General features: G+C 50.5%; 14 protein-coding genes across 14 annotated transcripts; 7 read left to right on the plus strand and 7 right to left on the minus strand.

Moving 5' to 3' along the window:
- Positions 1-190: 190 nt before the first annotated feature.
- On the plus strand, positions 191-2,740 carry N7517_003227 (Zn(II)2Cys6 transcription factor; the record flags this gene model as incomplete). The annotated part of the gene is made up of 9 exons (XM_056720957.1): positions 191-369; positions 422-431; positions 513-522; positions 577-608; positions 660-780; positions 832-1,460; positions 1,508-1,690; positions 1,743-2,264; positions 2,318-2,740. The coding sequence occupies 9 exons, from the start codon at positions 191-193 to the stop codon at positions 2,738-2,740; spliced, it is 2,109 nt and encodes a 702-aa protein (XP_056585092.1).
- Positions 2,741-3,205: 465 nt separating this feature from the next.
- N7517_003228 (WW domain protein) lies at positions 3,206-7,148 on the plus strand (the record flags this gene model as incomplete). The annotated part of the gene is made up of 3 exons (XM_056720958.1): positions 3,206-5,889; positions 5,949-6,555; positions 6,615-7,148. 3 exons carry the CDS (start codon positions 3,206-3,208, stop codon positions 7,146-7,148), a joined length of 3,825 nt encoding a protein of 1,274 aa, XP_056585093.1.
- A 301-nt stretch (positions 7,149-7,449) lies between these two features.
- Positions 7,450-8,755, minus strand: N7517_003229 (lipase family protein; the record flags this gene model as incomplete). Its single annotated transcript, XM_056720959.1, has 2 exons — positions 7,450-8,475; positions 8,540-8,755. 2 exons carry the CDS (start codon positions 8,753-8,755, stop codon positions 7,450-7,452), a joined length of 1,242 nt encoding a protein of 413 aa, XP_056585094.1.
- Positions 8,756-9,041: 286 nt separating this feature from the next.
- On the minus strand, positions 9,042-10,296 carry N7517_003230 (WD40 repeat domain-containing protein; the record flags this gene model as incomplete). The annotated part of the gene is made up of 4 exons (XM_056720960.1): positions 9,042-9,082; positions 9,138-9,375; positions 9,428-10,014; positions 10,074-10,296. 4 exons carry the CDS (start codon positions 10,294-10,296, stop codon positions 9,042-9,044), a joined length of 1,089 nt encoding a protein of 362 aa, XP_056585095.1.
- Positions 10,297-10,559: 263 nt separating this feature from the next.
- Positions 10,560-11,242, plus strand: N7517_003231 (U2 snRNP complex subunit MSL1; the record flags this gene model as incomplete). Its single annotated transcript, XM_056720961.1, has 3 exons — positions 10,560-10,633; positions 10,692-10,908; positions 10,967-11,242. 3 exons carry the CDS (start codon positions 10,560-10,562, stop codon positions 11,240-11,242), a joined length of 567 nt encoding a protein of 188 aa, XP_056585096.1.
- Positions 11,243-11,349: 107 nt separating this feature from the next.
- On the minus strand, positions 11,350-12,196 carry N7517_003232 (ATG3/ATG10 family protein; the record flags this gene model as incomplete). Its single annotated transcript, XM_056720962.1, has 4 exons — positions 11,350-11,534; positions 11,601-11,806; positions 11,837-11,969; positions 12,071-12,196. 4 exons carry the CDS (start codon positions 12,194-12,196, stop codon positions 11,361-11,363), a joined length of 639 nt encoding a protein of 212 aa, XP_056585097.1. The 3' UTR covers positions 11,350-11,360.
- Positions 12,197-13,297: 1,101 nt separating this feature from the next.
- On the plus strand, positions 13,298-15,235 carry N7517_003233 (uncharacterized protein; the record flags this gene model as incomplete). Its single annotated transcript, XM_056720963.1, has 1 exon — positions 13,298-15,235. One exon carries the CDS (start codon positions 13,298-13,300, stop codon positions 15,233-15,235), a length of 1,938 nt encoding a protein of 645 aa, XP_056585098.1.
- Positions 15,236-15,941: 706 nt separating this feature from the next.
- On the minus strand, positions 15,942-16,514 carry N7517_003234 (Hsp20/alpha crystallin family protein; the record flags this gene model as incomplete). The annotated part of the gene is made up of 1 exon (XM_056720964.1): positions 15,942-16,514. One exon carries the CDS (start codon positions 16,512-16,514, stop codon positions 15,942-15,944), a length of 573 nt encoding a protein of 190 aa, XP_056585099.1.
- A 667-nt stretch (positions 16,515-17,181) lies between these two features.
- Positions 17,182-17,599, minus strand: N7517_003235 (succinate dehydrogenase assembly factor 1; the record flags this gene model as incomplete). The annotated part of the gene is made up of 3 exons (XM_056720965.1): positions 17,182-17,338; positions 17,433-17,443; positions 17,495-17,599. The coding sequence occupies 3 exons, from the start codon at positions 17,597-17,599 to the stop codon at positions 17,182-17,184; spliced, it is 273 nt and encodes a 90-aa protein (XP_056585100.1).
- A 149-nt stretch (positions 17,600-17,748) lies between these two features.
- N7517_003236 (fumarylacetoacetate hydrolase family protein) lies at positions 17,749-18,748 on the plus strand (the record flags this gene model as incomplete). The annotated part of the gene is made up of 3 exons (XM_056720966.1): positions 17,749-17,763; positions 17,831-18,552; positions 18,616-18,748. The coding sequence occupies 3 exons, from the start codon at positions 17,749-17,751 to the stop codon at positions 18,746-18,748; spliced, it is 870 nt and encodes a 289-aa protein (XP_056585101.1).
- A 184-nt stretch (positions 18,749-18,932) lies between these two features.
- pre4 (proteasome core particle subunit beta 7) lies at positions 18,933-19,843 on the minus strand (the record flags this gene model as incomplete). Its single annotated transcript, XM_056720967.1, has 3 exons — positions 18,933-19,537; positions 19,614-19,761; positions 19,814-19,843. 3 exons carry the CDS (start codon positions 19,841-19,843, stop codon positions 18,933-18,935), a joined length of 783 nt encoding a protein of 260 aa, XP_056585102.1.
- Positions 19,844-20,236: 393 nt separating this feature from the next.
- Positions 20,237-20,983, plus strand: N7517_003238 (uncharacterized protein; the record flags this gene model as incomplete). The annotated part of the gene is made up of 1 exon (XM_056720968.1): positions 20,237-20,983. The coding sequence occupies one exon, from the start codon at positions 20,237-20,239 to the stop codon at positions 20,981-20,983; it is 747 nt and encodes a 248-aa protein (XP_056585103.1).
- Positions 20,984-21,408: 425 nt separating this feature from the next.
- N7517_003239 (HCNGP domain-containing protein) lies at positions 21,409-22,203 on the minus strand (the record flags this gene model as incomplete). The annotated part of the gene is made up of 3 exons (XM_056720969.1): positions 21,409-21,962; positions 22,025-22,073; positions 22,129-22,203. The coding sequence occupies 3 exons, from the start codon at positions 22,201-22,203 to the stop codon at positions 21,409-21,411; spliced, it is 678 nt and encodes a 225-aa protein (XP_056585104.1).
- A 312-nt stretch (positions 22,204-22,515) lies between these two features.
- prs3 (proteasome core particle subunit beta 6) lies at positions 22,516-23,388 on the plus strand (the record flags this gene model as incomplete). The annotated part of the gene is made up of 2 exons (XM_056720970.1): positions 22,516-22,646; positions 22,701-23,388. The coding sequence occupies exons 1-2, from the start codon at positions 22,555-22,557 to the stop codon at positions 23,386-23,388; spliced, it is 780 nt and encodes a 259-aa protein (XP_056585105.1). The 5' UTR covers positions 22,516-22,554.
- Positions 23,389-23,571: the final 183 nt, after the last annotated feature.

The following is a 23,571-nucleotide window of genomic DNA, read 5'->3' on the forward strand; positions in this document are numbered from 1 at the left end:
TGAACATACACATCTAGCCTTTTCCCTCCTTTTTTCCCCACCCTATCTCTTATAATATCTTCTTTTTTTCTATCTTTAATACGCCTTCCCCCATACTCTCTTAGCTTTTTTTTTCTTTCTGAACCCTTTTTAATATATAGTAAGTGTTCCAATTCAGCCCCGTCCGTACAGCACTGATCCATACAGCCTTATGACGGTAACCAGTCTGATCATGCAAAACAGACGGAGCAAAGCCTCTGGAAAACCTCCTTTGCGGTTACCCATCATCGCCCCTAAGGAAGATCTTTTTGACGCCTTTGCCAAGTCTGAAAAGGCCTTGATTGCTCCACCGCGCATCCGCTTGCCTCCACGATCTCGTACCGGTTGTTGGTAAGTGATCGTCTGTGATCGTCTCTATATGAATCAAGCTTATTCGCTCTAGGACATGCCGAGTGAGTTTCTTTTTTTGGTCTACCCCCCTACACAAAAATTACAGTTGATTAATTGGGGGTTTTTTTTTCCTTTTTCTGCAGAGTCGAAAGGGTAAGTGATTTGAAATTGTTCTCTAATTCCCCGTGGCTGACGCACATTCTCTAGTCAAATGTGATGAAGGACATCCGCAATGTAATGTATGCATTCTTCACGCTTCTAATTTCCACTTTTACTTATCTCTTTTACAGCAATGTACTCGTCTAGGCCATACTTGCGATTATCGTCCACGGTTGGCGTTTCGTGATGATACCCCTCGTATCATGGGCCGCATGGCCGATGTCAAGACAAACGGTCATGTCGTTTGGGATCGTAAGCACTTTCTTTTTAGGGGTTTTTCTTGTATAGTACTAACTAGAGTAGTCACCTCACCCGGTTCCAGTGATGAGAGAACCGATTATTTCTCTCTGGGGGATTCACTTCCTCCATTTTCCCTGCTCACTTCGGACGAAGAGCGGGAAAAGAAAGCAGAGGCGTTTAGTCCAGGCACGTACCATGTCGTGATGACACCAGACAGTTTCTCCTCCCTGCCGGAATATGCAGACGAGGAGAAACCTAAATCAAATCCCGAGTGTAGGAGCTCGGCCACCAATAGCCCCACAATCACCGCAAAGCCAGAAGTGAGAGAAGATCCCAATGTGGTGATTTTGAAGACTTTTGAAGATGTTACACGTCGCTCGCCGTCAAGTGGGAAGATCAGAATCTCTCCCACTTCGGAGATATCCGATCCTTTTTGCAATTTGTCACTCTCGCCAAATTTCACGTCTCTTCCGTCGCCCGATGTCAAGGTAGAGGAGATGACTTTCCTTGACCCCCGTCTTGACCAGCAAAGTCAGGACTCGACTATCTTTTCCCACTTCCGTCATGTCGTATGGAGGCAGTTGTTCCCTCACGATCATAGGCTGGATGATTCTTGTGGGTCGGATAGTCATAGTCACTTTATGACTCTCAGCATGGACTTCCTAGAGCAGGAAGCCACTCGTTTCCCTCCTGTGGGTATTCCGTTCTTTAGTTCGTATGCTCGTGCTAATAATCACAGCTTTCCCACGCTATGATGGCTGTATCAGCCCTTAGTCTCTCGCACAGCGGCACAGGTCACAATGTCGATGCGCTACAATATTATCAGCAAGCTTTCCCCTCGCTCCAGGTCAGCCTACGGAACAACGATGATCTCGTATCCGACGGACTGTTCCTAACCCACTTCCTGCTTTTGATCTACGAGGTAGGAGTTTACAGTTGCATTTCTCCCAGTCTATATACTTACAATCCCTTAGATCGCAGCCGCCGAGCCACACGGCTCGAATCTCTGGTCTCACCATATCTCTCGCCTCCTCCACATCGCCTTCCTTCGACGCGCCAAATATGGCCAAGAACCCCACCCATTTATCCTCTGGTGGGTGTGCCACATCGACCTGTACGCCCTTTTCAGCGGAGCAGGGACCGGAGAGTTTGTACGAGCCGTCATCGACCACCAGATGCTCCCTGGCTCTGAATGTCTTCTCTACCCTTCGGCCCCAGAGGGATATAGTGTTATTTACTCCGACGAGCATGAGAGCTTACCGGTGATCATGCGTCTGTACCACGACACATTCCGGCTGGCGGCTCAACTGGGCTTCTTGGCTGCTCGACTTCGCCACGATAAACAGAATGTGCCCTTTGCAGAGTTCGATCAGAGAACCCAGGAAGTAACCGATCTGCGTCAGGCTTTTGGGAGATTGTGGGAATCTCCCGATGTTGCCTTCCTACATCAACACCAGGATAGTCTTCCGCGACGATCTCGGGAAATCATGCAGCAGGTTGGTCATCAATTTTAACGTATCAAAAGGAAAAAGAAACTAACTCCTTCTAGTCCGCTACACTGTACCATGTTTGTCAACTCTTCTCCTACAGCAGCATGTGGCCCGGACAACGTGTCGAAACCGATTTCTCCCCAGACGGAGAAATCGACCACCACGCAACAGAGATCCTACGCTTAGCCGAGCGGACTACACACACTCGCCGGGCTGATCGACACTTTATAGTCTTCCCCTTATTCCTAGCAGGGGCTACAGCATCCGCTAGTGGATTGAAGATGATGGCGATGGAATTGATGACTAGTATGGAAGACGAGGAAGATGGAATGGGTCGCAATGCAGCCACGACTCGTGCTATCCTCCAGATTGTGTATGAGCGGCAATTGGAGCGACTTATGCATGTGGGTCATACATTTGATGTGGATTGGTCTGACTTAATGGCTCAGGAGGGTCTTCAGATGGTCAATTTCGGGTTTTAATTGGAGATCTTTTTGGTTTTTGAGCATTGGCGCATACGAGCATGGGGACTTTATATGTTTTGACTATGTTAGCATGATTGATGGGATATGGGGCTGTATGTATAGAAATGAATATAATTCCATGGAAACTCGGGCCGACCCTAGAATATCAACTTGGCAAATATTGGCATGTAATATAGTACATATATACTATATCTACTATCTACTATAGCCAAGGCAGCAATGTGATGAGAATCACCTGCGGGGTTCGGCGTCTCGCCCAACCTAGCGCCTACAGAATTCACATCCTTCACACCTTTTGCTTTTTTTTTTTCCTTTTCCTTTTTTTTTACTCTCGGACAATTTCTATGAATAGATGAGTTCTGCTCATTTCTGCCCCGCATCTACCCCTCTGTTCCAACTTCGCGCTCTGAGAGTCGCATTCTGTGGCTGAATTTTGTCTTCTGCAGCCGGAATTACTCCAAGATGAGTGGCAGCAGTCGTGCCCTCCACCCCGAGGAGCTTTTCCTCAACAACGGCCCAGGTAGACAAGAATCACCTACCATCGGCCCCCTACGTATCAGCAAACGGGACTCATCATCCCCAGCATCGGCCGCGGGCTCCAGTCCCCCACCAAACGCCCCGCTCCCCTACCCGGATGACCGTCAACGTCCGCAAATGCGCACCTCAAGCTCAAACGAGCGATATCATGACAACATTAGATATGGGTCTCCGCCAGCTGGTCCTGGTTCAGGCTCCGTAAGTCCAAATGAATACCCAACAGCGCTGCGGCCGCGGGACGGTCGCGAACCCAGAGTCGCAACATTGGCCGAACGAAGAGGTGCAGCCCCTAAACCGCTTCCCGAATCGCCTAGCCACGATGCGCCAGATCGCGACGCTTTAGCGGCAAGACAGTACCCCCGACCCCCAGCAAGTCTACCACCCGGCCCACCGGAGCCACCAGCAAACACAAGCCAATATGATTACCGTCAACAATACTACCCGCCCCCTCAACGCCAAAGCTCAACTTCTGCTGCCCGTCCCCCGTCAAGTCTACAGGCCCCACAAGGCCCGCTCAATCGCATCAGTTCCACTTCGACAACCCGCGCCCAGCGTGGCTCGCCCCCGCCACCGGAGACGCCTATCGTTGGTCCAGGCCAGCATCCCGCCTCTGATATCGAGGCCCGCTATGCGGCCGCTGGTATCGCAGGCACGGGAACTCTGCAGGGCATCCAGTCGCATAATGTGGCAGCACAGAGACGTGCAGAACAGTACTCCGGACAACAGCCGGTTTTCCAGCAGCAACAGCAGCAGCGCCCGTGGACTCCGACTGAGCAGCCTGGTTCCCAGCCTCATGGGCCTCCGACGGTTTATCAGGGTGATGAGGTCGTCACGGATAATCAGCCTGCTGCGCATCCTGGTCAATATGGTAGTCCGCCGCCGCAGATGCCTGGCTCCTATGGAAGCCCGCCGCCTCAGGTTCATCCGGGCCAATACAGCAGCCCGCCGCCCCAGGCTCACCCCGGTCAATACAGCAGCCCCCCACCCCAGGCTCATCCGGGTCAATATAGTACCCCGCCGCCCCAGTCTCATCCAGGCCAATATAGTAGCCCAGCGCCTCAGGCTCACCCTGGCCAATATAACAGTCCGGCGCCTCAGGCTCACCCTGGACAATACAGTGGATCCCCATCTCAAATGCACCCTGCATCTGGGCTACAGCAGCAGCAGCAAGAACAGCCAGGAAGAGCTGCCCCTAATGCCCTGGAACAAGACATGGACCGGATGCGCCTCAGCTCCTCTCCTCCTCCTGCCTACTCAAGTGTGTCTGGTCCTGCTTCAAATGGGTATCCCAATGAAAAGCATAACAATGCGGCGGCGGCAGCAGCAACAGCAGCGGCTGCTGCTGCTGGAGCTGGAGCGGCAATGATGCACCCGGCCTTGGTAAACCAGCCCAATCCTGTTGTAAATGCACATTCGCCTGCACCGACAGCCTCCCCGCAGGACCATCCCGCTTTCCGGAATGACCAGAGACAGCAACAGCAGGCAGGCCAATCCCCACAGGCGTCTGTTGCTAATGACTTGTCTGGTTTCCATCATCAGACAATCCAGGTGACTTCCCCTGGTCCCTCTAGCGCCGGTCCGGCATCACCACCACCTCTCCCGGAGGGGTGGATTGCCCATATGGATCCAAGCTCAGGACAGTATTACTATATCCACTTGCCCACACAGTCAACTCAGTGGGAGTTCCCCAAGGGACCTACGCCGCTTAATCTCAATGACACGCCCTTGTCCCCAGTGGGAAGTGTGTATAGCGCCCACCCGCTAGTTTCTCCGGGTCTGTCGGCTTTCGGAAAGCCTCTGGCGTCACCGGGTGTGCCTTTGACCCCTGGCTTCGAAAGCCTACAATCTCCCATCGTGTCTGGATTCTCCGGGCCTCCCCCGAGTAGTGGCATGGATCTGTACAAGAACACTCCAACCAACGGTGTCTACTTTGGTCCTTATCTGCGTTACACCAACATGGATCTCGAGCGTGGAGTCTGGATGGGATCTATCCTGCTGGTGACAGATGCCGCACAGCCACCCACGATTCACATGCACCAGAGTCTAGACCTTTCTCCAAACCCAAGACAATTGAAGGCAGTCAACATTGCCGCCCATCAACGCTGGACATTCTACAAGTATGAGATTGACCTACAGATGGACGACGCAGGTCCTGCAAAATGGACCTACGCCATCACCTCGCACCTGGGCTGCACTCGCTACGAGTTCCTCGTCGCTGGTCGACACGAGACCAACTGGCGATTCATTGCTACTTCTGGAAATGACTTCTCGCTCAATGTCAATGCTAGTGAGCGGGCTCGTGTGGGTGGCGTCGGCTATATGTGGAAAGACATCATGCAAAAGCACAACGAGATCGGTGGCTTCCACACACAGTTATGTCTGGGTGGTCAGATCTATGCGGATCGCATGTGGAAAGAGATTCCGTCTCTCAAGCAGTGGTTGACTATCAGCGGGAAAGAGGCTAGAAAGAACGCTCCTTGGACAGCGGCTAACCAGCAGGATGTTTCTTACGCATACTTCCATTACTATACCAGCCATTTCGATCAACCCCACATAAGAGAGTCATTTGCGCAGATTCCTTATGTCTGCCAGATTGATGATCATGACATGTGAGTTGCCCATACAGTAACAGTAACAGTCAACTAGCAGCACACTGACATATCCACAGCTTTGATGGATTCGGCTCATATCCAGAGCACATGCAGTTCTCAAACATGTTCAAGAACATCGGCCGCATCGGTATCGAGATGTACCTCCTCTTCCAGCATCACACAACCCTCGACATCCTCCGAAACGTCAGCAATGACACAGACCTCTTCACCATCACCGGAACAGGCTGGCACTTTGTTAAATACCTAGGTCCCGGCGTTGTCGTCGTCGGTCCGGATTGCCGCTCAGAACGAAACCCTCACCAAGTCATGGCTGGTCCCACGTACCAGGGTCTCTTCCCAAAGATCGCAATGCTACCACCCAGTGTGCAACACTGTCTCTGGATGGTCGCTGTCCCACTCATCTACCCTCGTCTAGAGACGGCAGAACACATCGTCCAGACCGTTGCAACTGGAAAGCGGGCCGTGACTGGCGCGTACAATGTGCTAGGCAAGGTTACCAGTTCGGTAGCCGGAGTAGTCGGCGCCAAAGACTTCGTCGGCTCGGGCTTCGACTCGGTGAAGCGAGCCGTAGGCAAATCCGGTCTGATGGGTGGTATATTGAGTCCATTTGGTGAATTTAGCTCAATGGACGAGCTTCGCGATCAATGGACGCACGAGTCAAAGGTTCGTCCCCCCCCCTTCCTCTACCAATCACAACTTCCATCCATACTAACCTAAACCAGGATCTCGAACGCACATATCTCATTCGCACCCTCCAAGGCATCGCCCACCAAAAATCAATCCGAATGACCTTCCTCTCCGGCGCCGTCAACGTCTGCGGCGCAGGTCTCGTCCACGACCCCTCAAGCCCCTCAGACCACAAGACAATGTACCAACTCATCGCCTCCTCCGTCGTCAATACCCCACCCCCATCATACATCATCAAACTCCTTCACAGCCACAGCAAACCCCTCTATGTCCCCGCCAACGGCCACAGATCCTCCGCCCAGGTCAGCGATACAAAGGAAGACATGATGGAGATCTTCCAGACAGACGTCAACGGTCAACCTCGTGAGTACCGTAAGCTCATGGCGAGAAGGAATTACGTCGCTATTGTTGCGTATGATCCTGAGGCTGTTAATGCTTCTTATGGCATGTCAGCTGGGGTTAGTAAATTGAGTCTTGCGGCGGACTTTATGGTGCAGGGAGATGGGGCGCTTGGGAATGTGGTTAAATTTGGACCGGTTATTGTGCCGTGTTTGGATCAGGGGAGGTGAGGATGCTTAGGGAGGGTTTCTTTATACTTGTATTTCGGGATTTGAGATGTTTGTTTCTTTCTTGCACAGCATTGTTATTGTTTGATGGTTTTGAATTGGCGTGTTTGCATATGTTACTGTTCTTTCCCTGTTCCCTAGCCTTGGTCTGTCTTTGATATTGAGACAATTATACCGCTGTTCTGATTTCTTGTACTTGCTTTGCTTTGAGGTAACAATCTTAGAAATATAATAGATATCAGGTTGAAAGAAGATCGTTTCTCGTAAGACAGGTACCAATAATGTACAGAATGGGGTATCCGGATTATATCAACAGTAAACCAAGCAACCAACGCCCGCATCCAACCCAAATAGATACATATACTCTACCCAGTTGGATCACCCCCGGAACACAAAGCCCAATCCTCCAAAAGTAATCCCGATGAGCATAAAACAGCTCCCAAAGTCGATACCTCGCCGGTATAAGAGACCAATCCCACCGAAGAGGCGATAATCGATCCTCACAACCAAGATCAGAACCCACTGGATGTCCCAAGACAGCCTGCTCCCCTGCCATAGCACCATCCCCACTGCCACTGCCACCAGTCGACCGACACCCCTCCCCATCACCAGCCAACCCAACAGGAATATTCAAATCCCGATACAACTCCCCCAAAGCCCCCTCACTCCCCCCACCAGCAATACACGCAGGATCATCCGCACCAACACAATGCACCACATCCTCCACCCGCGGCGGCAACCCCTCCTTCGAAATAAAAACCTCCCCTGCATGAGGACTATACCCCCACTCAACAAGCGGCAACATAGGAACCGGATCCCCAACATGCGTCACACGGCGAAATCGCTGACCCCCTTCCGATCCCCCAGGCGGTGGGATAGTTATACCATCCAGCCCAAACTGCTCATCAAGGAATCTCGCAAACGCCCAATTCCCAATCATAGGCTCTCCGAACGTCGTCACAGTCGCATCCCAACCTTTCAATCGCATTTCCAGTCCGGCAAGTGCGGCGATAGCTCCGCCCAGGGAATGACCAACTAGCGTTATAGGGTAATCTGGGTATTGTTCACGCAGAGCGGAGATTCGGGGGATGATTTCTGTTCGGGTGTTTAGCCATGAGCGCATGAAACCTGCGTGCACGGTGCAGTTTTCGCAGGTATTTTCTTCGTCTTGGTATGGGATGTAGGCTTGTGGGTAGGCGGATAGGTCGATTATTGTGTTTGTTATTGAGTATGTGCCGCGGAAGGCGAGGAGGATTTGTTTGGAGGTCGGGGTGTGGGAGAGGGCTATGTAGCCGCATGAGTCGGAGAGGAGGAGGCCTGTGTTCCAGGTCTGTTGGATAGGTTAGTGGGGTTTGTTGGTTTTGTTGGGATGGGGGATTGGTTGGTGGGCTTACGGTTACTAGTTCTAGATCTGGGAATTCGATGCAGCGGCTCAGACACTGGAATGGTTGTTGAACTCCTGTTGTTCCGACGCAGTATGAGATGTCCACTATTCGGGATAACTCCTCTAGGGAGTTGAATAGGTCGGTTGCAACATGTTTGGTCTGGGCTGTGGCGGGGCTCAGGAAGTAGATATAGAGTAGTAAAGGGAGGAGTAAAATGCTAGTCATGGCGTAACATACTGACTTGGGTAACTGGAGGGAAGGTATAAATGCATTAAAAGGAAGAGAGAACCAAGACCGTGTGATGTGGAGATGTGACCGGAATCCGGGGTAACCTGGCCATTATGTCATCGGTTTTCTTATTGGTCAGTTCATGTCGATCAAGGTACCCGGGGAGTACATGGGTCTACAACTACGTGATGCAATTTGAATGGTCACGAGAGACTGGAATGTACTCGAAGAATTCTATCCAATACTATATGCATGCTAGGGCCGCATTGAAAGGTAGTTCAAATCAGGCGGTCCAAATGACAACACGACCGTCGACACCGCTCGCTATAACAATATGTCAGTCTCTTGTAGGTCTCGTGTTTCAGGAGGGTGATCTTACTGCTGAAGGAGCGCACAACTCCGTTGGCTTCATCGTGGGCCCGGATGGTGTGAACAGTATTCTGGTGGGTAGACTTGAGCTTGGTGTCTGCCTGGGCCTGGCCCTTGAGATCCATCTGTCGGAACATGTTCAAAGCAGACTCCTCGCGGGCACCTCCGGCTTCTCCAGCCTTCTTCTCCAGAGATCCGGCAAGTTGCCATCCATTCTCATCGCCGCGGAAACGGAAGGGCTCACAGTCCTAGATACAGTTAGCACAGGCCGTAGTATTACTAAAAGAAACAACAACTTACATGTCCAGCGGCAATGATCTCAGTCTCGCCGTTCCAGATAAGGCTGTTGAGCGGCAGCAAACGGGTAGCGATGTTCAACATCGCCCGCGGGGGCTGCTCCGGGGCGCTGGGGTATACGACAGTCACACTGCTATCGTGTCCAGTGAAGGCAAGCGCATTACCACTAGGAGAGAATGCAACACCTTGGATCCAACCAGCAGTATCATTCAGGTACTCGCCACAGATGGTGTTGAAAGGAAGGCGCTCTCCCCACGCACTAGGCTCCGGGCGGGTATCAATGCCCTTGATGAAGCTGGAGAAGACTCGGGCGTGAGAATCGGTGGATCCGGCTGCCAGCAGGACGGAGTTCGGGTGCCACGCCAGGGTTGTAATAGTGCTGCGAATAGGCTTCTTGATGTGCTTCGAGATCCACCAGTCGTTCTCCTCCTCAAAGTAGCAGACAGCGATCACTCGGGCGCCGGAGCCGACGGCGAACTTTTGCTCCGATGGAGACCAGCGCACGAAGGTTGCGGCACGGTTGATTCGGAGAAGGACCAGGGTAGGCTTCCATCCAGTGGGGGTCTGCTCCCAAACGTAGGCATTGCGGTCTATAGAGCGAACACCTGTTAGGTATTGTAGGTGTAAAAGGAGCCTTGCTAAAACATACCCTGCGAGCAAGTGACGATTCGGCCACTGTTGGGAGCAATATCAACACTGGTGACAGTCTTCTCGTGCCCCTTGAGCTCATCGCTCAGCGCAAACTTGTTGCCTGATTGTTGATACAGCTCCACATTGTTCTCCCGAGCGACAGCAAGTGTCTTCTTATCGGATGAGAACGAGTGGTCTGCAATTGGTGCATGGAACAGATGGTGAACCTGAGGAGTGGCCATATTGGAGATAATAACGACAGGAGGGTCTCTCTACCGTCGTGCTTGTATACTTAGTTGTTGTAGTTGCGGGACCAGGAGGGGAGCTGGGTGATGACGGTGGCGCTTAGTCAGAGCATGCATCACATGACCCAAAGCTACTTTTATGTCGAGGTTTTGAGTCGCCATTGACACAGCACGCGATTGAGCTTCATTTCCCCATACGCTATCCCATTTACTCTTTCGATCAGACGACAGCCTTTCTGACATTTCTAATCCTCCAAGAAATGGCTTCAAAATCATTGCCCGCCCGTGGCGGCCCCGATACTAAGGCCGTCGCTACCGGCCCTCCCAACCAGACGTGAGCTTGTCCTTCCACGCACCGGAGACTGTCGCGCATTGGCGCTAACAATTTTTAGGCTCTACTGCACACAATTGCCCGACAAGAGGATTCCGAAACATGATCTGCGAACGGCACTTTATGCTCTATTCTCCACATACGGCACCGTTCTCGACATTGTGGTCATGAAGACCAACAAAATGCGAGGCCAGGCCCATGTTGTTTTCAAGGATGTCCAAGCCAGCACGCAGGCACTGCGGGCTTTACAAGGATTCGACTTCTTCGGGAAACAGATGGTATGTTCTCATTCCCCTTCTATCGTCGCAAGCCCCCGCTCAATCAATGGATGTGTAGAAAATCGTTTACGCCAAAGGATCATCAAATGTCATTTCCAAACTTCGCGGTACATATGTTGCGCCAGTTGAGACTGCGCCAGCCCCAGTCACAACCGACCTCCAAAAGTCTATCTTCGGTGCTCCTCCGGGTGCCCTCCCTGCACGCCCCACAACCGGTGCCAATGGAGAAGGCCAAGGCTTGAAGCGACCGCGTGAAGAAGAAAGTGACAACGAAGAGGCCCCCATGGACGAAGATAGCGACGTACCAATGGAAGCTTCCTCAGACGAGGAGTAATCTAATGAACGCCCTGCTGGGGACTGAGAGAGACTTGAAGTCCTCGCCTTGCATGTGATTTCTTTTTTATATTCTCCAGCGTTTCCAGCATATGCAAGAAGTATTGGCTGGTACTGTGCTAAACAAAAACCTCGCGTGGGACGTGCAGGTTCACGCAATGACCTACAAGGCCGAGCCAGATGAGGAGATATGAGCCAGGAGTGACGCTCTGTGCGTCTGCAAGATTCGCCATGGCATCCGCGGTGTTGCATGGGTGGACAAAAAAGGCCGGGGCGCCAGAGCCAGGATGGTACTACAAGAAAAAAAAACAAAAAGAAGACATGAGCTCTTGTCACCAAGGTTCCGAGAATGCACCTACACCCATACTAATGCCACCCATTACACCCACACTCTTCAATTCTTGCCTGTACCGTTCCGGCACGACATACTGGTAGACTTGATCTAGTCCGAGTGGGCCGTTGTCCCACCTGAGGCCGAAGTACAAGACGGGGACCTGATATGTGGGGGACAATAAGATGTCATAGTCGATCTGTAAGCCGGGGGGTTGGCGCGAATGAGAGCTTCCTGCGGTGAAGAGTCAGGACAAGTGGACACGTCCCTTGGGGGCTAGAACTCTGCAGACCGGATCCTCGTCTTCTAGTGATTCTTCCAGCGATTCTTCCAGCGCTGGGGTTTCTAGGCTGGGGACATCGACACATTTTGTTATTCTGAGGCCTGTTCCATCTGGCTATTATTCATCCCAAACATATTTTCTCATCAGTTTTTCATTCCAATCAAATAAGGAAATAGATTAGATTTAATGGTTCATGCATGACAAAAAAGGGATACCTTTGTGAGCAGTCGAATGGACCAGGTAATATTTTGGGCCGAAGTGCATCGATCGACGAGATCTTTACATGCACTGTCAAACTCCGATTGCACCAGGAAGGGAAATACAGAGCAAGATTCAGCCATGCGGCTGGAGCCTGAGATGGCTGTCAACTCGTATCAGTGTACAGAGTACCAGTGACCGGATGCAGATGCTCAGCTGTGAATGCGGTGTGGCCAGGGTACGAGGATATTGCAAGGATAAGAGCACTTGACCTTGTCACTTGTCACTTGATGTCAAATCAGAGACAAGGGAAGATGGATCCACGGATACAAAGCGGTTTAAAAAAAAGGAATGATGATTGCGGTGATCCGGATATAGAAGAGGAAGAAGAAACAATGGAGTTTGTCAAGAATGATACGTGTCAATAGGTACCTAGTACTTAAGTTATGTATGGTACTTACACATTAAATACAAGTACGAGTTACTTTCTCCGGTTGCAGTAAGAAGGCGGTACCTGTCCCTGTCCCGCGTGGAGATGTTGCATGCAGCGATGCAAATGCGAGCTGATTATGGCAAAATGCTTGCGTCTTTTTTTTTTCCTAGCGTTTAGTTGCATATACACCTCGTTTGTCTTCCTATCCACTTATGTATCATATGTTCCCCCTTCCTTAATCCCCCCCATTTCTACTTCGTTTTTGCTTTTTTTAATTTTCTATTGTCTATAATCTTTAATGTCGATCCGTATCTATCGATTTTGATCTACCCCTGGTCAACCTCCCCGTGAACCGTCACGAAATCGTGAAATCTTCAAAATCTTGCTTGAAGGGACTCCCGGCTTCCAAGATTGGTTATCGGCTTTGACGTTACCTCAATTCCCCGTCATCTGCCTTCCATCACTCCAGTCCAACCAATTCCTGCATTGTACCCAATCTGAAACACGGACCATCATCTCCGGGCTTGCTGGGAAACCCTGAGCCGCCAATCGTCTCAATTCCAAACCCAGCTGTTGTACAAGCTTGGGGCTCGGATTGCGTCCTCTGTGGACAAGGGCGTGGCTTGACGTCAGTAGTCCGGGGTGCGATCTAATCTGAAAAGCTCTATCGGGATAAGCTTGGAAATCCCAGAGGTCACTCGTGCGGGGGAACAGTGCTCCAAGCCTTTATTTCAATTGTATATCATTCCCTGCACATGCCCCGTTGAATCTGGAGCAAATCTGAATCTACCTGCATTGCATTTTTGAAGTCATGGGCAACTCTCAATCGAGCCAAGCCAAAGACGAGACCCGCCGCTCCAACCGCCTTTCAAAGCCCCTGACGAAGAAATTCACCCTTCAAAGCTCCCAGCTCCCCGAAACAGACCCTACAACGTTCAGTTCAGGGCTAATAGGGTGGCAAAACCCTTGGGTTGGCAAGAATCTCCCCAGTACCCCTATAGAAAAACGGGGCAGTTACCCCAAGAAAGCAGAGATCCCGCCTACCCTTTTTGAAACAGAGTCGTCCGAAGAGACCCCGACGGAGGATCGAGCCTTGGTATATGACCAGAGTCCCACGCAGCGTCATCCAACCCGTCCAAGCCTGTTGACCGCAAGCTCTTCGAGAAGAACATCGTACCAGTCGGAAACTTGGGAATCGGCTTCCCAACCCTCGCCTCTTTATGAACAGCCACCAAAGCGGGCCAGTTCGACTCGGATTCCCCTACAGAGGCACAACAGCGCTGTCTACGAGAATCAAATCGGGGATGCGACATCTTCCAACACTCACTTCTTGGTTGGCAACCAACGGTTCTCATTAACGCGTCGACGATCGCTCCTGACGCGACCTGGGGTTGCCACAAGACGAACCGGCACAGTTCGACGCGTCCCATCGCCCATTGGGGAGCCTGAATGCCCGATTGAGGATCCGACTGAGTCAACCGTTTTGCAATGGCCGTTGCCTTCGACCCAGCGACCGCTGCGTCTGCCATCCCCAGCGCGGCCAAGGAGTCCAATGGATGCCCGATATACTCAGCTCGGGGCACTCAAATTAGGGTCTTTGCGAGTCGTAAATGGCTCCGCCTCTCCATGTCCAAGCGAGCGCATTCCTTTTAATGGGCCTTGCGATTCAGGTCCTGGGCTTGGTCTTGAGAACATCGAAGTCACAGGGCCTTGCAGGGGGTCGACGCTGGATATTCCATCCTTGCCCGACTTGAAGAAATCGGACGATGTTCCAGGCAGTCCATTCTCTTTCGAAAAGTCTCCCACTATCACAGTCCACCCTCGGGCAAAATCATTGTTTCCTGGAGAACCAGAAGATGAAGGAATTGTCCTCTGCGATGATACGAGAATTCAGTTGGAGAAAGGTGTCCTAGACACTGGTCTTACCCGAAGCACGTCTCAATCTCTCAACAAGTCGGACAGTGGCTACAGCTCTGCCACCTCAATCCACTCCATACAACGGAGCAGGACTCAGAGCTCTGCTACCTCGCAGGCGTCTAGCTCGTGTGGTACTGATAGCTCAAAGAACATCTGTATCCTGAACGGCCCATCTTCAGGTCAACCAGGCGATAAAGTACAGCGTCCCTTGAGTCTGCAGACAAAGCCGGAGAACTACTCAAGGCTGTATCCAGTCCCTGCTCGCTGGTACGATTCGAGTGACCCAACTCCCCTCGCTCCGTCGCGATCGCGTCGGTCAACATTGTGTGCGCCCCGATACACGGAATATTCTTGGCCGCGCGAATCCCTCGAAGCCAAGTCTACTGCCCTAGCTTCCGTTCCGCACCAGAGTCAAGGCTTTACCAGAGGACCTCTCTATGGAGATCGATTGTCCTTGCGCTCGTTTGATCTTGCGTCTACTACAGGCTCTGCCACAACTGGAGAATCACTACCCAGTCACCAACAGCCAACTACTGAAAACAAGGAGCGACTTCGCAGGTCGGCCTCCGAGTATCAAATTAATGAAGAGTATAATACCCAACGCCAACTCTCTCGATCTAGAAGCCGACTGGGAAGTCGCATTTGGAGCATGAAACCAGGCATTGACGCTCCTCCGCTGCCCACTATCCTGTCCCCAGGTTACTTGCAGGATGACCTTGACCTTGATGCTGAATTATCGTCCGAGCCGATGCGAGGCCGGTCTCGAAGCCGAAGCAATGACTATCGCCGTCGCTTGACGAAGACCCGTCCCCAGACGGATTTGTGCATATAATGACGTCCCCCTTTTTTGGTTATTAATTTTTCTGGTAATAATTTTGTTGCCCATTTTCCGCCTTGGATTTATTTTGTTCTTGTCTCTTTGTCTATGGCGTCTACAAAAGTTCATTATGGAGGTGGTGCGTTCTTTTTTCTTTTTGGTCTTTGGCGGGAGTTTGATATGGTCTTATTAGGTATACCCTTTTGGAATTGGAAGTGGAATTGGCGTGAAATCATACCTGGCATTGTACACAAACCTATTATGTATGCCATGTGCTGTTTTGCACTTTTAGTGGTTTCATTGGGCGTTTAGTCTAGTCCCCGAAATGCATGTATGTCCCCGATGGAATACGATCTCAGTCTTCGGCTATCTTGCCTTGTTATGATTACATGCATATTCTTCACCGCGTGGCTCAGGGCTTCCCCGGCCATTCCAGTATACGAAGTAAGGTTATCGAGTCAAGCAAGGGGCGTTTAGTAGGCGCAGGGTAGGCGCAGGGTCAATGAAGTTAAGTTCTTTACGATCTACTGCATATTACCTGTCTAGACACGGGATAGCCAATATAATAAACATCAATTTAGATTAATATAACAAAAAAGTCTGATCATAGTACAAATCCATATGCAAACAAGGAAAGAAAACGCCCGGAGATCCCAATGCAAATGCAATCAATTATACAGAGTCAATGGTTTCAAATCCATCAACACCAATTAATTTCAAATCACATAATGCGAATCTTCTTCGGCGCAGGAGTCGCCTCTTTCGGCACAATAACAGACAAAACACCATTCTTCAGACTCGCCCGAACAGAGTCCTGATCAACACGCGCAGTGAAGCTAAATGTCCGCTGGAAATCACCGATAGACCTCTCCTTGGCCCAGAAGTGAGGCTGATCATCCTCGGTGTGGGAAGCAGCGGTGTCGACAGTATCGGCCGAGCTAGTGGACGCGGCATCCTCGTCTTCGACTGTGGGCTTGTGCCAGCCTGCAGGAGAGGAGCTGCGGCTTGAGCTGGCATCGTCGATGTAATCGCGGTCTGTGTGGCCCTTGATCACGAGGGTGTGGGGATCGGTAAATTCGATCTCGATGTTGCTTTGGTCCACGCCTGGGAGTTCGCCGTCGAGGTGGTAGGCGTTTGTTAGCTCGCGCACGTCGAAGGCTGGTGCGAAGGTGGAGCTAAGTGCTTGCTTGGTGCAGCGGGACTTGGGACATTGGGGAGACTTGTATTGGGGAGTCTCGTAGTCGTTGAGGAATTGGAAGAGTGGCGCAAGGCTGGGTTGGGTGTAGAAGGCCATTGTTTTGGATTTTTGGTTTGAGAAAGTTGGAAGAGTGGTAGATTGTCTGAGAGACTGTGATGATTGTGTTCTGTTTGATCTGTTCTGTTTAATTGTCGTGGAATATCTGCCATTTTATATCTGTTGTTTCATAGTACCTGAGGCTGATTGCTTATACTCCGGCGGAAGCATCTAGAAACTAGTGGCGCCGTCTACAAGCCGCCAGCAACGTCAAGAATCAACCACACCATTCCATACCTCAATCATTCTAATAACTCTGACAAATGACTCTCTAGATAGACTGAATAATTACTGATTGGTAATTACTCTTGAAACTCGAAAGTTCCAGGACTTTACAATGAGTCAATGGTGGCGATATGGTATACAACATAGGTAGAACATTCGATGACAAAGCCCTAATAACTCAACAGTTTATGATATACTATTATACAAAATGCCTCCAAAATGAGGGCTTAATCACGTCATGCATGGCCATGTCTTTTGGAGAACATGTCCAACATGTTCGCAGGAATCCGTCCTGGGTGGAACCGGCGATACTAGAGATCTCCGATTCTATTCCAATGAGTGAACTGGTGGAGATATAAGGCTGAAAGGCGTGAGACATACAAAACAAGCCCTGTACTCCGTAGGCACCCCGGAGAATTAGGATCCTGGGATCTGGCTCCGCTCATCGGATATTGCGGATTCCCGGGGTAGCATACAGCTCGAGCTGTCGATTTCCTTTGCGCAAGAGATACTCAATTGTGCTAAAGTCTTTCTTATTCACCGAGATATGTTTTTGGAACTCTGCCCTGTATACCGTCTTAGCCGGATTGCACCGATATCTAGGGGGATAGCTGTCGGGAAAGGAAAAAAGAACGGAAAGGAAAGAACAGGGAGATAGGAAGATAGGAAGATAGGCAATTGATAAAGCCTTACCGAGCATAGTTCTTGAAATTGATCCTGGAGTCCTACAATAGAATGTATCAGTTGAGGCCGACGTCGGATGAAGTGACATAACCCACCTCCGGCTTATTTCGGATCTCTCGTAGGCATTTTCGGTATAGAGACAGAACGTCCCTCTGGAGACCGGAGAGCCTGGCCATTGCGAATCAATATGAAAAGGGGAAAAGCTTGCGAATCATTGGGTGGAGCTGATGTTTCCCGCTCTGGGGAAAAAGAGGTTCCCGGCCGAGTGCCCAGATATCACCTTCTCCATTCTCCAACGAACTTTCAACTTCCCCATATTCCCCCAATGACTACTTTTACTGTAAGAGTGAAAATTGATTAAATGCAAAGTACTCATTATATCAACATATACTAATTTTCCTAAATAGCACCTCATCCGCTTCCTGGCCAAGGATGGCCAAATCTATTATGGTGATGCTATCCTCCCATCGGGAGTGAGCGATATCGCCAAAGCCACTAAAGCCAGAGTCATCCAGGGTGACATCTTTGGTCAGCACCGGGTTACCGACCAGATCGTCGATGTGAGAATGCTCCTCGCACCCCTGGCCCGTAAGGATATCGGCACAGTCCGATGCCTGGGTCTGAACTATGAGCAACACGCCAAGGAATCAAACATGCCCATCCCAACATATCCAATCTTGTTCTACAAGCCCATCACTTCAATTTCCGGCCCCACAGATGATATCCCCGTGGCCCAACTTGCCCAGGAGGGCGAGGGTCTGGATTACGAGTGTGAACTCGTCATCGTTATCGGAAAAGAGGCTACTAATGTCTCCGAGAGCAAGGCTTTGGATTATGTCCTGGGCTATGCTATCGGCAACGATGTTTCCCACCGTGATTGGCAGATCAAGCGTGGTGGTGGTCAGTGGTCACTGGGTAAGGGATTCAATGGATGGGCTCCGTTTGGTCCTGGTATTGTTTCTTCCAGTGTGATTGCCGATCCGAATAACTTGGCTATCGCGACCAAGTTGAATGGGCAGACTGTTCAGTCTTCCTCGACTAAGGATATGATCTTCGGCGTGGCTAAGACGATAGCTTTCCTGTCTCAGGGAACTACACTCATGCCTGGAGATCTTATCTTCACTGGAACGTAAGTACACCCTGGTAAGCAAAGAAACAGGCGTTTGAATTTGATAGACTGACTGTTTGGCAGACCCCAAGGCGTGGGTATGGGTCGCAAGCCTCCTGTGTGGCTGAAGGACGGCGATGAAGTCGAGGTTTCGCTGGAGGGCGTTGGTTCTTGTGTCAATCGGGTGGTCTTTGACAAGCCTAGCGCCAAGCTCTAAATTTATCTCTCTTGAATGCCTTGAGACCAATGAAAGGATTGGCTCCCTAGTTCAAGTTGTATATAACTCCCTACGCGTCTCAGCCTTTGCAATTCAATCATTGAGGTTATTTGGACCCAAAAAATTATCTTTGTATCCGTAATCCCGTGTGCATTACATGTAAAAGAAGGACATAAATAAGAATCTAAGCAGTCTGGGCGCCGTATCCCCTGATTCGCTCGGCAAAGGCCCAGCTCTGACCCTGAATCTGCTCATCCTCCTTCAGATCAATACCATCCTTCGTGATCACGGCTATCGAGTACTTGTCGCTACTCCGTGCATCGCGGTAGAACAGAACCTTCAAACACGCCTTCACAGCCTCAACGGCCTCTTCCTTGCTGACTTGTTCAAGGGGTGTACCCTCGGGGAACTGGCGGCGCAGAATCGGAACCGCAAGATGAGCACCAAAGCCTGTAGCCAGGTGAGGAGCTGAGAATGTCGTTCCGAGCAAATCTGCCGAGCTAAGGAAAGGCTCTCCTTCGGCATCGAAGCCTGCGACCAGGACGTGGTTCCACAGCGGGTTGAACTCGGAGCGTCGTTTGTAGAAAACCTTTGCAAGGTACGTGTGTAGGTTCTTGGCGTTGAGCATGTTGCCGTGAGGCGAGTAGTTCTCCTTGATATCCATGGAGTCGAGGAGACGGTCGAGATATTGCATATCGGAAACGTCACCGCCAAAGCCAACCATTGCCTTATCGCCGAAATTACGCAGACGCTTCGTATCGGAGAAACGAGCCAGGGATCCGTAGGAGGCTATATATTCACAAAGAATATCACGTTAGATGGCAATGCAGCAAAGGAAACGGAACATGACAATGGAACGACATACCCAGGTTGTCGGTAGCTATAACCACGCCGCCATTAAACTTGACACCCACCACTGACGTTCCGGTCACGGCAGGGGATGAGGTATGGGCCTTAGGGCCTGTGGTCTGCAAATATGAGTGGTCGTAGGCACCGTAGACATCGTTCCTGGGCTGGATGGATAGTTAGCAACAGAGCAAGGACTGGGAAGGTTGTGCCACCTACGCGACCCCAAGCTTCAGGGGAGTGGTTCATGATGAATGAAGATAAATGATAGTTTCAACGGGGTTCGAAAAAGGGAGGTAAATTGCAGACAATGAGGGAAGACAACAGATGGATAGCACAGTGAAGTGATGACGATAGATGGGAGCTATCTTAGGCAGTCGAGCTGACGGAGAGCTTGGCTGACTAAGATTCGCGGTAACCCGTGGACGGCGGAGCCCTGGAGGAGACCATACAAACATGTTAATCCTTTAAATGTGAATATTTAGGAAGTAAAAGGAGATAATTGGTTATAATATACTTCACTAGTTACTCCAGAGGACAATACTTTTGTCCAACCTAATTTAGTGCTCGTATTCGCTTCCAAAGGGACAATCCCACTTTTTCTGGTAGAATGCTTCGCCTCAAAACTTATATACTACATCGATGGCTGTGCCCCCGGCAATTTCCCTCCATTTGAAGATCTTGAATAACCAGACTCTTTTCCTGGAAATTTTAATGTCTTCTCCGGGCTCAAGTCGTGCTGGGTCAACGGCATCTGCCCATCCCGTTGACGACAATGGCCCCTCACGCGTGTATAATATCACCAACCGGCTCTTCCACCGGCACTATGATATCAACTCGGATGATGACCAGCCTCTGTTTTACGGCGAAATATCTATGTTCACCCCCAACAAGCCCGACCTTATTCTCCATGCTGGTACCAGCACCCGGGCCCCAATTGTGGCCGTCTCCAAATTTTTGAAGTCGTCCGGTGACTACAAAATAGGCATTGGGAATCCCGATGATGTGAACGCCGTCCAGTGGGAGGATTTGACCAAGGAGCTCATTCATAAACCAAAATACCGCTTCGAAATGACACTTCAATGTGGATCTGATCAAACTCAGAGCGGGAGGCGGTCATTCCTGTGGAAGCGAACACGAACCGTTGGCGTTGAAAATTCAGCACCGTCTAAATGGACCGGCCGGAACTATAAGCTCGTTGATGAACACAGCGAGCAGATTCTTGCCGTCTTTTCAGGTGCGAAAAGACTGGGCAAAGGTGGGAAACTTCAAATCAGAGTGGAATACGGAGAGGACTTTGATCGAATGGTGTTGATTTCTTGTTTAAGTCTGTATGAGAAGGCGAGGCGGCGCAGACAGAGTGCATCCGGTGGTGGTGGAGGAGGCTGAATTGATCATTGTTCCAATGCATGATCCACAAGTATGATAATATACACGAGTCCATGTGAGCGTTATGTCAATTGAGAGGGTATCGTTGATCCTCTTCTAGGACGCTTTCTAGAGTCATTGGATATACCACAAGGATGTTTCCCCGAGACGGACACATAGTCTTAGAGTTTGTTGACCGAAGATAGAAGAGTCCTTCCTCTTGAGTGATAGGATACCAGAACGGAAGTTCCGTTGTCGGGTAGGCAAACACTGCGTCACTGAATACTCGAAGCATCCAGGTTATGTGCTGAAGCCCCATTTCAGGGCACAATTTCGAATATCTGCATTTCCTGAGGGAACTAATGCACCCGAGGCTATTTGGCCTTGCCTTTCGAAATCTGGCATTAGGATTGGTCTTCTTGGTCCAGTTGCCGCTAAATGAATCCTCAGGCAGACCCAGAGACAAAATCAACCGAGCTTCGCTGGCCCGATGCCTTGTTCTCCTCCGATTGTTTACGGAAATCTTGCTGGGTTCTCAAGAGCTCTTCCTTGAAACCCCATTTGGGTAGATTGGATGTATTCCATAAGTCGGCTGGCAGCGATGTGTCGTATTGCGATTGCTCATTGATCCCAGCATGTTCCATCATCTTCCTCAACAAGCTTGGATTCTTGAGCGACGACGAGCTGGCCAGTTTTGAGTTGAAGTGTACGCCTTGCTTTTTGAGCGAGAGGAAATGCTCAAATTTCGCGTTCGCGGCTGGGTTGGGAGACCCAGGAGGTGATGGCGGGATGTCTAGATTGGGAACCGGAGGGAGAGTGAGATCTTGGACAAGTCCTCGTGTAGCCGAAAAGGGAGACGAGCGTCCGCTTGTCGAATGCTTATCCTCCGAGAGGGGCGCCATGTCCATAGACGCGGGGCCAAGGACAGGTCCTTCTGGGACCGAATCGGTGGCGACGGAAACGGGCGTCTCTTTTGGTTGTTGGTGAGACGATTTATGATCTAGACATCTTGTCAGCGCCTACCCTTAGAGCATACTGGCGGAGAATTAAGAAGCATGTTACCTTCCTCCTGGGCAGCTTGCGAGGTTGTAGATGGGATATCTTTGTTACGCTGTTGCTTCGGAATCAGCGACTCTTCAATGCTATCCTTTCGGGGCTCAAAGTACCTGGGAATTGGGTGAAGGACCCTTTTGCTCTACCTCATCCTCACTACTGCTCTCATAGTCACCGAGACCAAGCATCACGTCGCAGTTTGTGGAAGCGTCGAAATTGAAGGAAATCAAAAAGGCACTGGAATAAGATCCAGAGGTATGGACAAGTTTATCACTCGAACCAGTGTAAGTCAATCTTAACGCCCAGGAATAAGTGAGGCGCGGAGAGTAACTATCCAGACAGCCCTTCAGGGCCCTGGAGCTTGGATATTCTTACCTAATCAGAAGGCAGCTACCGCATCGCGTCAGACACCCAGCTTCTTTGCTCTCCATCTTCCAGAACTCCCCAATCCCGAGAATCCTCTACATTCAACACTTTAATCTTTTTCACCAAGCTGTCATTGTGATATTTTCTCCTGATCAAGCTCCATCTCGCCGAAAATGACGTCGCTCATGGGTAACCAGTCTGGGACTATTGGATACTCCTTCTCTGAGCCAACATCCGCTAATTTCAAACAACATTCGTTCTACCCGTAAGGAACGACTTGATCAAACTGAACAGGAACATTGGCTAATGGTTGCACTAGTTACACCGATAATGGCGGTTCCACCCTCGGCATCACGGGTGCTGATTTCGCTATCCTCGCCGGTGACACTCGTTCCACATCAGGCTACAATATCAACTCTCGCATGGTCCCGAAAGTCTTCAAGATCGGCGGTGAGGATGAGACCGGCGAGGGAGCTACTATCATTCTCTCCGTTGTTGGTTTCGCCGCGGATGGAAACGCTCTCAAGGAAAAGCTGGACACCGTGGTGAAGATGTACAAGTACCAACATGGGAAATCCATGTCAGTGGGAGCATGTGCACAGCGATTGTCGACCATCCTCTACGAGAAGCGATTCTTCCCGTACTACGTACATGCTATTCTGGCTGGTCTGGATGAGGAAGGCGTGGGAGCTTTGTACAGCTACGACCCCGTGGGTTCTTACGAGCGGGAACAGTGTCGGGCTGCCGGTGCGGCATCCAGCTTGATTATGCCTTTCCTGGACAACCAAGTCAACTCCAAGAACCAATACATCCCGGGCAGCGGAGAAGGACATGCCCTTGTGCCCAAGAAGGCTGAGCCTCTGGACAAGGAAACGGCCAAGAAGCTTGTACAGGATGCCTTTACAAGTGCTGTGGAGAGACACATCGAGGTTGGTGATGGCTTGCAAATGGTGATTATTACACGGGAAGGAATCGAGGAGGTGTTCCATGCCCTGAAGCAGGATTAGAGTATAGGACATGGTAGATCATGGCCTTATCGGAGCGCGGAGCTCTTATTTGATCGGTTGATCACAAACATAATCGAGATGACTGAAATTTCCATGAATTGATATCTTTACGTTATACGTCGTCAGGCCTCTAAGATCAAGAAAAAAGAAGACAGCGTAAAACCCGATGCACCTAAACGCCCA

This window comes from Penicillium concentricum, assembly GCF_028827145.1.
Source record: "Penicillium concentricum strain IBT 3081 chromosome Unknown utg000001l_segment0_segment0, whole genome shotgun sequence".
In the NCBI taxonomy this organism is placed as follows: Eukaryota; Fungi; Ascomycota; class Eurotiomycetes; order Eurotiales; family Aspergillaceae; genus Penicillium; species Penicillium concentricum.